The sequence below is a fragment of the Diabrotica undecimpunctata genome, chromosome 7 (assembly GCF_040954645.1).
Source record: "Diabrotica undecimpunctata isolate CICGRU chromosome 7, icDiaUnde3, whole genome shotgun sequence".
In the NCBI taxonomy this organism is placed as follows: Eukaryota; Metazoa; Arthropoda; class Insecta; order Coleoptera; family Chrysomelidae; genus Diabrotica; species Diabrotica undecimpunctata.
In genome coordinates, this window is record NC_092809.1 from 13,268,079 (window position 1) to 13,281,893 (window position 13,815).

At 33.2% G+C, this 13,815-nt stretch overlaps 1 protein-coding gene across 1 annotated transcript in view; it reads left to right on the forward strand.

Moving 5' to 3' along the window:
• Window positions 1–13,815, forward strand: part of RhoGAP1A (Rho GTPase activating protein at 1A) — a 49,070-nt gene that overhangs the window by 19,693 nt on the left and 15,562 nt on the right. The window contains exons 10-13 of the mRNA XM_072536743.1: window positions 1,635–2,022; window positions 6,677–7,040; window positions 11,130–11,269; window positions 12,332–12,578. Coding sequence (XP_072392844.1) covers window positions 1,635–2,022; window positions 6,677–7,040; window positions 11,130–11,269; window positions 12,332–12,578 — 1,139 coding nt within the window. The remainder of the gene's footprint in view (window positions 1–1,634; window positions 2,023–6,676; window positions 7,041–11,129; window positions 11,270–12,331; window positions 12,579–13,815) is intronic.

A 13,815-nucleotide genomic window follows, 5' to 3' on the forward strand; every position in this document is an offset into this window, starting at 1 on the left:
TTTAGTCAATAAAGCTTTACAACGATTTAATATTATATTTAATATAATTAAACCTATTTAATTTACCTACTTATAAAACGTAATATGAAATTATAAATAAAGATTTCTTTAAGATGTAACAATAAAACACTAAAAAATTTGTTTTCAAAAACTTCCACAAAATTTATTATGCTGCTATTCGTTTATTAAAATTTCTACCAGTTTGACCAATGTAAGTTTTTGGGCAGTCGCCACATTTAAGTTTGTACACACCACTGTGTAAGTGCTTTTTATTTTGGCTCTTGTTGTTTTTAATATAATTGTCTAAGTTGTTATTCGTTCTGAAAGCTGGTGTTATTCCTTTCTTTTTTATGTGTTTGGCTATTTTTGTTGATATTTTGCCTGTATATGTAATCGAGCAGAAGGTACTGGGTTTTTTTCTCTGGTGGTGGAAATAGAAAATAGAAAAAGAAATTTCAGGGCTTTCTTGTGTAGTTTTTGATTTATACCAAAATAGCCAAACACATAAAAAAGAAAGGAATAACACCAGCTTTCAGAACAAATAACAACTTAGGCAAATATATTAAAAACAACAAGAGCCAAAATAAAAAGCACGTACACAGTGGTGTATACAAACTTAAATGTGGCGACTGCCCAAAAACTTATATCGGTCAAACTGGTAGAAATTTTAATAAACGAATAGCAGAACATAAAAGGGCTTTCAATAATAGAAAAACAGATTCTACATACGCACTTCACCTTCTAGATCATAATCATTTTTTTAATGACGAATTTCAAATTCTTCACATTCAAAATAAAGGCCTTAAGCTATCTTTGTTAGAATCTATGGAAATTAACAAATTAAAAAACACATATAATTCTGAATGACCAACTTGAGACAAACAGTTCTTCCCACCTCAACCTATTTCATTAAAGACTATAAAGTGTAAACGCATGCCAAAAATAGATCACTTGAGAAAGGCAATCAGCCGAAACAGCTGTAGTGATAAGAGTTTATAATAAATTTTGTGGAAGTTTTTGAAATCTAAGTTTTCAGTGTTTTATTGTTACATAAAATGAATTTCAATCAAGTAACGGGCGAATCCATCAATTTCTTTAAGATATTTGATTTTTTTAAAAAGGCTTGTATTAACTTCCATTTTTCCATTCCTCTTCGATTTTTTAGCGAAACGATAACCCGTTATACATCCAGATACAAAGCAAGTTCTACTGGTGTAAGCTTTCTTGGCACTCATATTTAAATAATATATTACCAATAATTAATGATTGTGGAAATTTTCACATTCACCCCAATGTAATACTAGAAACCTTCTCTGCAGCAGCGCTGCCCTAGCGACAAACCAAGCAAACAGGTTAACTAGTGTACACAAATTACAAGGTCGCCAATCTAGATCCTTCTCGTGTTTTATAGGTCTCTATAGGTGCGACAAGGGGAAATGGGGATTTATTTAATTGTATATTATTTTATTTATTTAATTGTAGCGAAATGGAGATTTATTTTTATATAATAGATAAAAAGCTTAATTTTATAGCCAAGATTAATTTGGGTTCGTTCGGCAGTGCATTTAAATATACCTTGATTACCTGATTAACTAGCACATTAAATACTAAATATTCATATTATTGATTTTTAGAATCGTTCAAAACTTCTCCGAGGCTCGGACAAATATAGAAAAAGACTGATAGAACTAGAAAGCCAGCTGGTACTTGTCTCCCCGAACCTCGTGTACAGGATCAAACACAAAGTGACGGGCCGTACTTACATGTTCTTCCTATCGTCCGACTTCGAACGAACACAATGGATTGAAGCAATTTTAACTTTGCAAAAGACTGAAAGGACCGGGAAGTTTGCGGCACAGCCGCATAATATGCTTGAATTGCAAGCTTGGATAACTGCCTGCAGGCAGTTTTTGAAGACGAACATGGGTTCATATCTGTTGAGGAGTGGGAACGATGAGAGTTTGTTGGTTGGAGATCTGCATGTTTATATTTACGATTTGACTGGTTTGGAGTATTCCTGTGGTAAGTCATTACGTTTCAATGCACTTTTTGTTGGGAATTTGTCTTTATTGTACAGCCAGCAATTGACGGATTTGTAGTAAACTGTTTTTATTTGCGAAAAAAACGGGTGTGGCAGTCCAGTGGGACTGTCGGTGGAAGTTACACTTCTATACACGCATTCGCCGTTACAAATTTATTTGGGAGTCAATCTGCACAATCATTACATATGTAATTCTATAGGTAAGACATAGCAGAAAGAGAAACAGAATTAATAACAACTTACTAACAATGAAGGATTGAATCAATATTTTGATGAAAATGTATATTTTTATTTTCATATATGTATGAAAGGAGTTGAATGCAAAAATTTTTTTACGCATACTCTGCAGTAAAATTCATTGTTTATTTTGTTATTAATATAATAATACAATACAAATTAAACTGCAATATTCATAAGTATTTAAAAATGACAATAATTTACATAAAAAAATACACTACAATACAGTGCAACATAATTCCATATAATAATACAATACAAATTAAAATGCAATATCCATAAGTATTTAAAAATGACAATAATGTAATAATATTAATAAAAAAGTCCTCCCCGACTGAGAATCGAACCCCGGTCTCCCGCGTGACAGGCGGGGATACTGACTACTATACTACCGAGGACATGACACAAATATATTTCAAAATTGACAGTTCTGGATCATACAGTGATTTATTGAGATTATTATTTTGAAATACAAAAGACTAACGGCCGGTTTCCGAAACGTTATTCAAATCTCCAATCATGTAATCAAGTATCAAATTTGATCAATTGTTAACAAGCGACAGGTTTCCGAAACGAAAATTATGGTAAAATTACGTGATCACCGATTATAGATTATTTGACATACGATTTTACATGGAAACAGTAGAATCGATTGTAATCGTTTATTATTTCTGTACGAATTGTTCTTTATCTTGCTCTAAATTAAGAAAGTAATGTTGCTGTTTCACTTTACCATCATTCCTGTTTATGTGTAATCTGCATTCTGAAAATCAACAAACAAACATAACCTAACTAACTAATAATTTTGTGTCGTTCGTTAATGTTTACCAATTTGTCATTTATCATCTTTAATTCTTAAAATGAACCTTTGTAATAATATTTTTGGGTTCTTTCTAAACAACAGCTTTTTATAAAACACCTTAGGTTTATGTATCCTACAACGTAACCAAAGATTTTATTTTATTTACTTACAACCATTGGTACATAACCAAAGATTATAAGATTAATCGTCCAAAAATCTCAGATTACCTGACAAGCTAGTATGACAGAAGTTTGACATAGATAAAACGATAATTAGCGTTTCGGAAACCCAAAATACTTCTGACAGGCTGTTAATCATCGATTATTTGCTTGTTAGATTAGTTAATGTGTGTTATGTGATTGAAGTTTGATCGATGTTTCTGCAACTCAAAATGCATTTAATAGACTGTTAACAGTAGATTACCTAATTTTGATAATGATCAGCCTTTCGTAAACCGGCTGTTATATAATTATGAACATTTAATAAATAATACAAAACATATATTATAAATAATAATATTAATAAATATTTTATTATATGTATAATATTATATGTATATATATCTTTATATAATATATATAATATTAAATTATATATACAAAAGGAACATTTTTATATTCGAGAGAGGAAGAGAGAGAAAATATATCTTCTGTCTCTCTCTTACTCATTATCTTACATATGTAATGATTTCACAGATTCACTCCCATACAAATTTCCAACGTGGAGCGCGCGTATAGAAGTATAACTTCAAAAACAACTCAAATTCCTACAATATATAAAATTAACAATATAAAAAAAACTAATTAATTCCCATTACTTACTGTTCTCTTGCTGTCTGCTAAATTATTCAAATTTTTCCCTAATCGGTCACAGTTTGTTTTCGGAGGTTTTAATATTATATCTGACATAGTCTATAGAACAGTAGCAACGGGAAATTTTATATAACATGATAAAACTAAAAAAATTAAATAAAATACATTGTATACAAATAATAAATATTCGTAACACTTTATATTTCATATTAAATTAAGAGACTAAACTCATTGTTAGTGGAAGATAAATTTTTATGGAAATATAAAGTTTAGTGATGTAAATGGTGAATATTGTTAAGTACATTGAGTACAGATTAGTCGTTCGATAAAAAAATCATGGTTTTTGAGGTTTAAAATACTTTCAAACAATTCATGATTGCACATAATATTACTGAACCTTCTCCAGTAATCTTATAGTTTATTAATTCCATGCCTGAAGTGAAAATCCGGAAGACTGTTAAAATATGGTTCCATGGCTGCTATTATACAACTGTAAGTAGATAATGCTCCAATCGATCAAGTGAACATTTAAATACTTGGGAATGATGATGAATGACCAATGGATCCTCGACAAGAAATAAAATGCCGTACCAAACAAGCAAGACAAGCTTTTATCAAATTTAAACCACTGCTATGTAACCGCAATCTTTCCTTCAATCTCCGCTACAGGATGGTTAAATACTATGTATGGTCCATCATATTGTTATACGGCATGGAAACATGGACGTTAACAGTACCTTCCATTAATAAGTTGGAGGCCTTCGAAATGTGGACGTTGCGAAGAATGTTCCGCATACCATGGACAAATAGGGTGAGAAACGAGGAAGTCTTTGTACTCAATTTGATCAAGATACAAAAAATTGGATACCTCGGTCATATTCTGAGAGGCAAAATTAACGCAATCCCTCAACTAATCATCCAGGGAAAGATTGAAGGCAAGAGAGGAGTAGGTCGCAAACAAATGTCGTGGACAGGCATAAATAACACTGGCGCTCTTTTGCATGCCGCAAAAGACAGACGTCTGGCCTTAAGATAATTCGCCAACGCACTATAGGTGCACGGCACTATAAGAAGAAGAGGCTGCTATTATATCTTCGTTTAATGATAATCGTTTCCCACACATGGATTTATTAAGATGTTGGAAGAGCCAGAAGCCGGAGAAAGATAAATGTGGATAAATAGGGTGGATATTGCCACAGTGCTTACTTTGATTCTAACATCCTAACACTTTCTTACTTGATTACTGGTTCTTCAGTCGCTTGGGAGCAAAAGTACCGCATTCAAACCAATCCCTAGTCGCTTTTTTTGATTTAGAATCGTGGTGGTAGATACAAGTCTCATTCACAGTGATGAATGTATTAAAGAAAAACGCTCCAACTGAGAAAGTCACATTCAAATGTGTTTTTATCCCATTTTTAACGAATGCAGTACTCGGCGTACACATTGCTCTCTGAAATTCAAAATTTCAGCCAAAATATGGCTTACCCTAGCGAATGAGATCGTGAAAGTGTTATAATGAGATTACAGTGGCATGAAACACGTTTTGTTGAGTTCTCAGCACAGACTGAAATTTATTTTAATGTTGTAATACACAGATGTTACTATATAATAATTTTGAATGATCGTAAATACGGTTGGGGATTCGTTGGTTTGTCTGTACTATGTGTGTTGGTGGGCAACTGGAACAAGATATCTCGTAGACACCATGTCTTCATTGAAGATTTGGTCTTTTACGGATCTGACGAGATTGGACAACTTGGAGTGAGTAGGGAAAATGGTTTTGATGTTTAGAGGGTTAAGAGTTCTACTGATCTTATCAAAGACACCTTTGATAAAAGATAGAAAGCTTTTGAGTTGGTCGGGCGGCAAGGTTTCTTTTTTGGATGTATTGGGGTATAGAGTTCTCCTATTTATTTGGGTTTTGTGGTAGCCGTTTTATAAGAGTGTTTGCCTTATTGAATTGATTTCGGATGATCTGTGATTGTCGTTGCTAAGTCTTATGGAACGGGAAACAAGAGTTTTGATAACTAAATTGAGTTGTGGGGGTAATAATGTGAATGGACATTGAGATAACGGTTTATATGGGTTGGTTCCGGTAAACGGAATAGGAAAACCTGTGAGGTGGGTGTTTCTGAATAAGAACATATTTATCGCTGCTTTAGCGACACTCCTCCCCCTCCGCTACAACCGATACCACTCAGATCGTTTCTCGTATTTCTGGAGAACAAGATACTGGTACGTCACGACTGAGGGGAGTAGGCAGATTGAGACCCCGAACTCAAACGGAACCATATCCCTCTTGAAAATGGGTTTCGAAATGCCGAGTTTTAAATTATCAACAAAATTATAAAATCAAGCTTGAAGATATATAATAATATGTCTTAGTAGATTTAAAATCAACTCTTAATATTAGTTCTTAAATATTTTAAGTAGTATAATACCTACGCCACTGTTCAAAGTAATAATTCAAATTTGCAGATGACATTATTGCCATTTTTTTAGTATCTAACTCTCTGGTAGGGGAGATTTTCTCTTGCGTAATTCTACGCCGACCATACCATCTTTAGAAAAATAAAACTACGAAACTAATAGTGTTATCTCTTATCAGACGACCAAACTTTTTGTACAGTCATATATTATGAAGTAGTCGATTTCTAACCTGTATTTAAATTTATATTCTTTAATGCTTTCGTCGAACTTTTCGATGTAATTTTAGTTTGTTTTTTTACAATGTTTAAGATGTAAATTACAAAGAATAATTTTGTTATTTTATGTACTGTTTAGATTTATATATAGTCGTCGAAGTGGACTTCTACGGCCACTTCTTCCAAAAAGCCAAAACGAAAATTATATGCAACACGAACAATCCTCAGTGGAACGAGAATTTCGTCATTGACCTTGAAGGTTGTGAAAATCTTCGAATACTAGTTTACAGAGATGGTACTACGAATCCAACTTTGTTCGGAAAACACACGCAGACGCTTAGCAGAAAATGGCTGAACGAACATGTCAAAGACAAGAAGCTGTCGATAAACGGATGCACCTTGAAGATGGGTCTTAAATACATTCCTTGTGAGATTAGTGTAAGGAGGGTACCGACTGGAAAAACTGGGGCCTTATTTGGGGAGAAAATTCAGGCTGTTTGCAAGTAAGTTATTAACAACTATCATCTTTTATTTATTCAACAATTACACGTCAATTCAGTTCCAGATATAGCATCATACCCACACATATAGGGTACACCCATAAACGATGTCTAAAACAAGTCATTTCTTAAAATAAAAAAAAAATAATCTGTTATAGTTTTTCTAGATATTCCTTCTTTCCAATATGTACATCTTGACAGATGCGTAGTGACTATGAATGTTGCTGATCTTCCAGGTATTTCACGAGCTTTTTTCATTGTCTCTCCGTCTATTCCTATTCTGGGTTACAACTCATTGTAAGATTTGGTAATGATATAAGCCAGTTTCAGTCAATATTTGAATGGTTTGTTGAGTTTCGGGTTTCACTGTGGGTAATTATCTTTATTTATGTAAACTGTTACGTTGTAACGATAAGACTACCAAAGAGAATTGAAATATTATTATAAAAATAATATCTCTATCAACCATGGGAGCTTATCGTCTATGCTTCGCCTAGCTCAGTATCTCAAGTTTGAGTTCGTCTTGTCTTAAACTAGAAATCAAACCTGAACCCCCAGCTGATAGCAAATAAAACAAATTTTAACTAATCATATGTAGTAAAAACAGGAAACAATCAACCCTGCCAATGCTTAACAATAGATATAGCGAGGTTGATACTTAAGGCAACGATGGCATCAATGGGCTGCTTGTGTGTCCTCCCAATTAGACGGTTAGGTCCTCCTGTGAGCTGCAGTTATACCCTGTGAGTGACTCCCAATTAAGTGGTTAAGTCCTCCAATGGTCAATAAATTTTCATCCTATGTGGCCAATAAAGTCTGGAATGTAGCCAATAAACCGTGAATATGGTTAATTAATTCAGCCAATAAAATTTGGAATACGGCCAATAAACTAAAAAACAAGAAACAGCTCGTATCAGAAACACATCACAATTTCCTTGCCATTTTACAAAATTACAAAATTAAAGAAATATCGGATGGCAAGAATAACATGAAATATAATTACTGTTGAACATAGTTAAATTTTGTTACCTACATGCATATAATTATATAATAAAACGTGGTTTCGAAAGAAGTGAGGTTGAATATTATTATAGAATAAAGATTACAATGAAAGTACTCACCCCAAGAGAATGTTGCAGACCATAAAATGAAGCTTATTATAATTCCTACCTTCTTTTATAAATTTCAACTATAAACAAAAAATAATCCCACCATTAAAGGTGATTGACAGAAAATAGGAAGGGACTGCATGAAGTTAGCACAGATGTCATAGGATGTTACTATATGATGGAATTAGCTTTTCTGTCAACACAGAACAGAATATTTAGTCTGCCAGACAGAAAGAGAGTGGGCGAATATTTATTCTACGGGACAGAAAGAGGGAGAAAAGAGAGACAGAGGGCGCCAACTACTTTTTGAAGAAAAAATAGTAAAAACGAATCTAGAGATAAAGAAATTAATAAAGAAATTAAAATGAAATAATTATTTAAATGTAAATTAATAAAGATGTGACGTTTATAACGTTACAACGGGTAAAAACCGATGAAAAGAATAGTTTACAAAGTATAGACCAAGAAAGTGTACAGCTACTGTGCAAAAGCGGACTGAGCATCAAACTGGATGAAGCTATTTTCATAGATTTCAGCAATATTGGAAAGTACTAAGAATAATTCAAATTATACATGCATTGTGGATTTTAAAAGAATAGGATACCAACAATTTCTAAGCTCTCAGGACAACCAAGATAGTATATAAAGAAGCTCGGGCCAGTGCTAACCTAACTTAATCCAGTGGTTAAATAATACAATACAGCGTTTTAGTACATAAGTACTCTTGATCTATGTGGACCAAAAAAAAGTTCTACGATAGCGTACCTCACTAAAAGTTGTGAAAGGCATTAGAATAAACAAATATTAACAGTGTGGCCATCCAAGCAATCAAAAACTTATCTCTACACCAAAGTCAAAGTAAAAGTTCTTATTCATATGCCATCTCCTCTAAGAAGGTTGGTAATCATCACGGAAATACGCGTCTTGGATTTTACTGCTCCAAATAGTTCAATGGAACATCTAAACCACACACTTAAATTATTCAACAACGACAACGACATGTCTTCCCCTCGACACCTCTTAGCTTTTATTTTTCGCTGTATTACCATTTGAAGTAGATTATAACGTTCGCCTCTCATGACATGTTCCAAATATTGTAACTTTCTAATTTTAATGGTTTTCAGCACTTACATCTATTTTCTCATTCTCCTCGACACGTCGACATTTCTGACATGATCCACACAACTTATTCTTAACAGCTTCAAAGATACGAATAGCAATGATGATTGCCAAACTCCGTAGCGGAGAGGGCACTTGAAGAAGAAGAAGAGTCCACGCTTCCACGCCATAATATAAAACAGAAAAAACATAGCATCTTAATAGTCTTATGTTTAAAGGCATTGTGATGTATTTACTACAAAGTACTTTACTGCACTTCTTGCTTGTCCCATTCTTGACATAACTTCTTCAATGTAGTCATTATTGTCGGTAATTATAGTTCCCAGATATTTATATTTTTGGACTTACTTTATTTGCTCACCATGTATTTTTAGACTCACTTGATGTTGATATAAAAGAATAAGCTACAAAAATGGGTTTAATAATAAACGGCAACAAAACGAAGTATAAGAAAATAAGCACGCAACCACAAATCCTACTACTACTTGTTATAGAAAACGACGAAATCGAAGCAGTGAACGAATTTTTATGCTTAGGAGCGTTCCTTAACACTGAAAATAATACTAACGCAGAGATAAACCACAAAATTTACACGGACAACAGATGCTATTTTGGGCTCAATCTCCTCCTTAAATCCACAATTATATCAAGAAATACAAAAATAAAACTCTACAAAACAATAATACGCCCAGTCCTAACATATAGTTCAGAGACCTGGACTAACAAAAAATGATGAAAACATGTTGGGATGTTTCGAAAGAAAAGTACTAAAGCGAATTTATGGAGCAGTGAATGACAATGAAGTGTGAAGAAGGAACCTGATATCGTAAAACATTAAGATAGGACATCTGAGGTGAATAGGGCATGTAATGCGGATGGAACAAAATGACTCAGCTAGAAAACGCTCCTTGATAGACCCATTGGTCAGAGGAGAAGAGAAAGACCTAGAATAAGGTTCCTTGATAACGTCGATGAAGACATGAGAAATATGGGAATACGTGCTTGGCGTGCTTGGCCGAATTCTTGAGGAGGCTAGGACCCACGCAGAGTTGTAATGCCAGAATGATGATGACGTCGATGTCCCTTTTCGATTACCATTAATTAATTATCTTCGCTGACTTGTACTACTCTGTCAATCGTTTGTTGCAGATGCTCTAGATTTTCAGCTATTATGACTGTATCATCTGCAAACCGTATGTTGTTAATGGGTCGTCCATTTACTTTTATGCCTGCTGTTAATTCCTCCATTACTTCCCTCTTTATTTTTTCTGTTACAAATAGAACAGGATAGGCAGTACACAAACTTGTCTGACATCCCTTTCAATTTCTATCTTATCTGATACTTCATTTCCTTCCTTGAGTACTGATTGTAATAGACGTTACTAATAATTTGGATGTCTTTTGTGTCCTAATTTTTCTTGTCGAGTAATTTTCAAAGGTGTGTACCTTTATCAAAAGCTTTATTATAATCTAAGAAACATAGATTGATTAACATCAATGCATCTTTATATATGAGTAAGTTTATGGCAAATAGGGATTTTCTCATTCCCATCGCATTTCTAAATTAAAATTGGGTATATATCGTTCCAATTAAGTAAATACTTTGTGCGTATAAACATATTTCGTTTTCTACAACATCTAGTCTAAAATATATTCAAGATAACAACTTACATTTACCCATGTATTTAGTAGCTTCAAACATGTAAATCCAGATAGCACTGATGATGGAATAGTTATTCCGAAAACGTTCTGTGGTGTAGCGCGATAGGGTTTATATATTAATATATCTTTTATAAAGGAATTTTTTTAAATAAAAACTTTAATTATGTTTCTAGTATTTTGTTAAAAAGGATTTGTTTTTCAGGAGACAGAAACGAAACATTCCATTTATTGTTACGGCGTGTATAAGGGAAGTTGAAAGGAGAGGTATGGCGGAAGTTGGAATCTATAGGGTGTCCGGTTCTTCGCTTGATATAACCAAATTAAAAAAATCTTTTGAAACAAGTGAGTACATTGTTAAATATTGTTGTATATGCGATTCAATCACAATTGATTGTAATGGGAATTACATTTTACATTTGTTTTGACATTTCGATTTCCAATGCGGAAATCGTTTAAAAAAAATTTAAATTAAGAAAATATTAGATTTAACCTGTAAACCAATGTGAAGGTTAAAGTAAGAACATAATAGTTATGTTCTAACATAATTATGTAAAACATTTCTTTAATGTTTGTTTTAATATCTAAAACCCATTATAGGCCTAGCGTCCTATTTATAGATCACTGAAAAGTTTTTTTTCAACCCTTATAATTATAATTTGTTTAAATTTAAAGAAAAACTTTCCATAGATATTGTAGGCTGTAGTAAACTGAATTAAATTTTTTTTTTTGTATTATATTTCCAATATTTTTCAATAAAAAAAATTATAAACATTGGACAAATTTGCTAAGTTCGTTTAGATTTACATATTTAATAATAATAGTTTCATCTCGGCCCTTTTTTATCGTTTACTGGATTATTCTTGTTGAGTAATGTTTATTATAAACTATATTCATGAATAAATCTCGGAAATATAAATTGTTGAATCGTCATTTTGTTTCATTTTACTGTTCTATAAATAGGGCACTGGTAATTAGCGTTATCAAAATGTGCAGCAGTAATTCCCACTACTTTTAACTCATTCATACATACTTGGGATTTTGATAATCATAAGTCCTTCTTCTTCTTCAGTGCCTTATCCGGTTCGGATGTTGGCGATCATCAAGGCTATCATGGTTTTGTTGACTGCTCTGAGAAACAGCTCCGCTGAGGTCATCCCAAACCATTGTCGGAGATTTTTCTATCCCAACCACGATATACGACGGCGTCCCGGTCCTCTTATGCCAAATACTTTATCCTAAGTAGGACCCATAAGTCCTAGTGTCCCATTTTTAGGTCCCATTTTTTAATATTTGCAACAATATTACTGATAATAATTATGTCTAGGTAAAATTTTGAAATTTAGAAGAAAATTGGTCCTTAATGGATTTTAATTTGCTTAAACTTAAATATTCTTCCTTTTTTAGATTCCTATGAGGCTGAACAACTTCTAAAAGAAGTAGATATCCATTCTGTGACTGGTATTTTAAGATTATACCTAAGAGAACTACCCGAAGCTTTGTTTACTGATTTTCTATATCCGGAACTGTTGGAGGCTTTCAATCAGAGCAATGGTAACTTAAAACGTAGGACTGAATTACTTAAAGAATGCTTCCAAAAACTTCCACTGCAAAATAGTGAAACCATTAGTTTTATATTGGACCATTTAATAAAGTAAGTTCTGCATGTTTTTTAATTATTCCGAAATGACTTTTTTATTTTATTTCTATGAAACATGAAAGTAACAAAATGATATGCAAGTCGTAAAACTCTAAAAGTCTGGGGAGAGATATCTAGGGCAAATTGAAATTTACATAAAACATCAGCCAGGTGATTCGTCTTCTGCAAATGCCGCCTCCATCAGTGGAGCTTGGCGAACTGTGTGTGGTTTTGTGTCGTTGTTAGGGATGCATGTGAATTGACTCCTGTTCAATCATGGATGTCATTCAACAAGCAACACTGCTTACAGCCAAGTCCTTTGTTGGCCTCTTTTTCCTTCTATGGTTAAGTTATTTATGTGGTATTTCTCATCTTATTCAATGTTAAAAGTTCTCTGTGCCAAGAAAAATAGACATCTCACAACTGAAGAACCTTGAAAAGAAAAATGAAGTAAATGTCAAGGTTGAAAAAGAAATAGAAACGCTAGAGAACTTGGTACAGACAGACGTTGACGTAAAATGGACTGCTCTAAAAACGAAAATAACAAAGATACAAGAAGACGGCATCGGAAAACAAGAATGGATAACGCAAGAGATTATGCACCTCATGGGCGTAAGACGAAAACATGAAACAAACCCAACAGAATACAAACGAGTCAGTAAAATCATTAAAAAAAAAGTGCAGAGAAGCTAAAGAAAATTGGATGTCAACCAAATACCTAGAAATTGAACAACTCCAGGAAAGATACGACACCTTTAATGTCCATAAAAAAGTGAAAGACCTGACAGTTAGACACAGAAAGAGACAAGAAATAATAATAACGCGATAATTACATGTACAGGAGACAAACTGGAGAACTGGAAAGAATTCAATTAGACACTTTTTGACGATGATAGACCTTGTTTTCCACCATCCACGGATGATCGAATAAATGAAAAATATCCAAAAATAACAAAAGAAGGAGTTATTTAAGCAGTAAAAGCTCAGAAGAACGGAAAAGTCACCGGTTCAGACAATATCAATATCGAAATACTTAAATTAATTGCAAACAACGAAAGTAAAAGCCTCGACTTAATAACAGCACTATTCAATAAGATATATGACACAGGTAAAATACCACCAGACTGGCTAAAATCAACATTCGTAACGTTACCAAAAAAATCCAATGCCTCACACTGCGATGACTATCGAATATTAAGCATGATGTCCTTAAAAACTTTTCTCAGAATCATTCATACACGAATTTACAAGA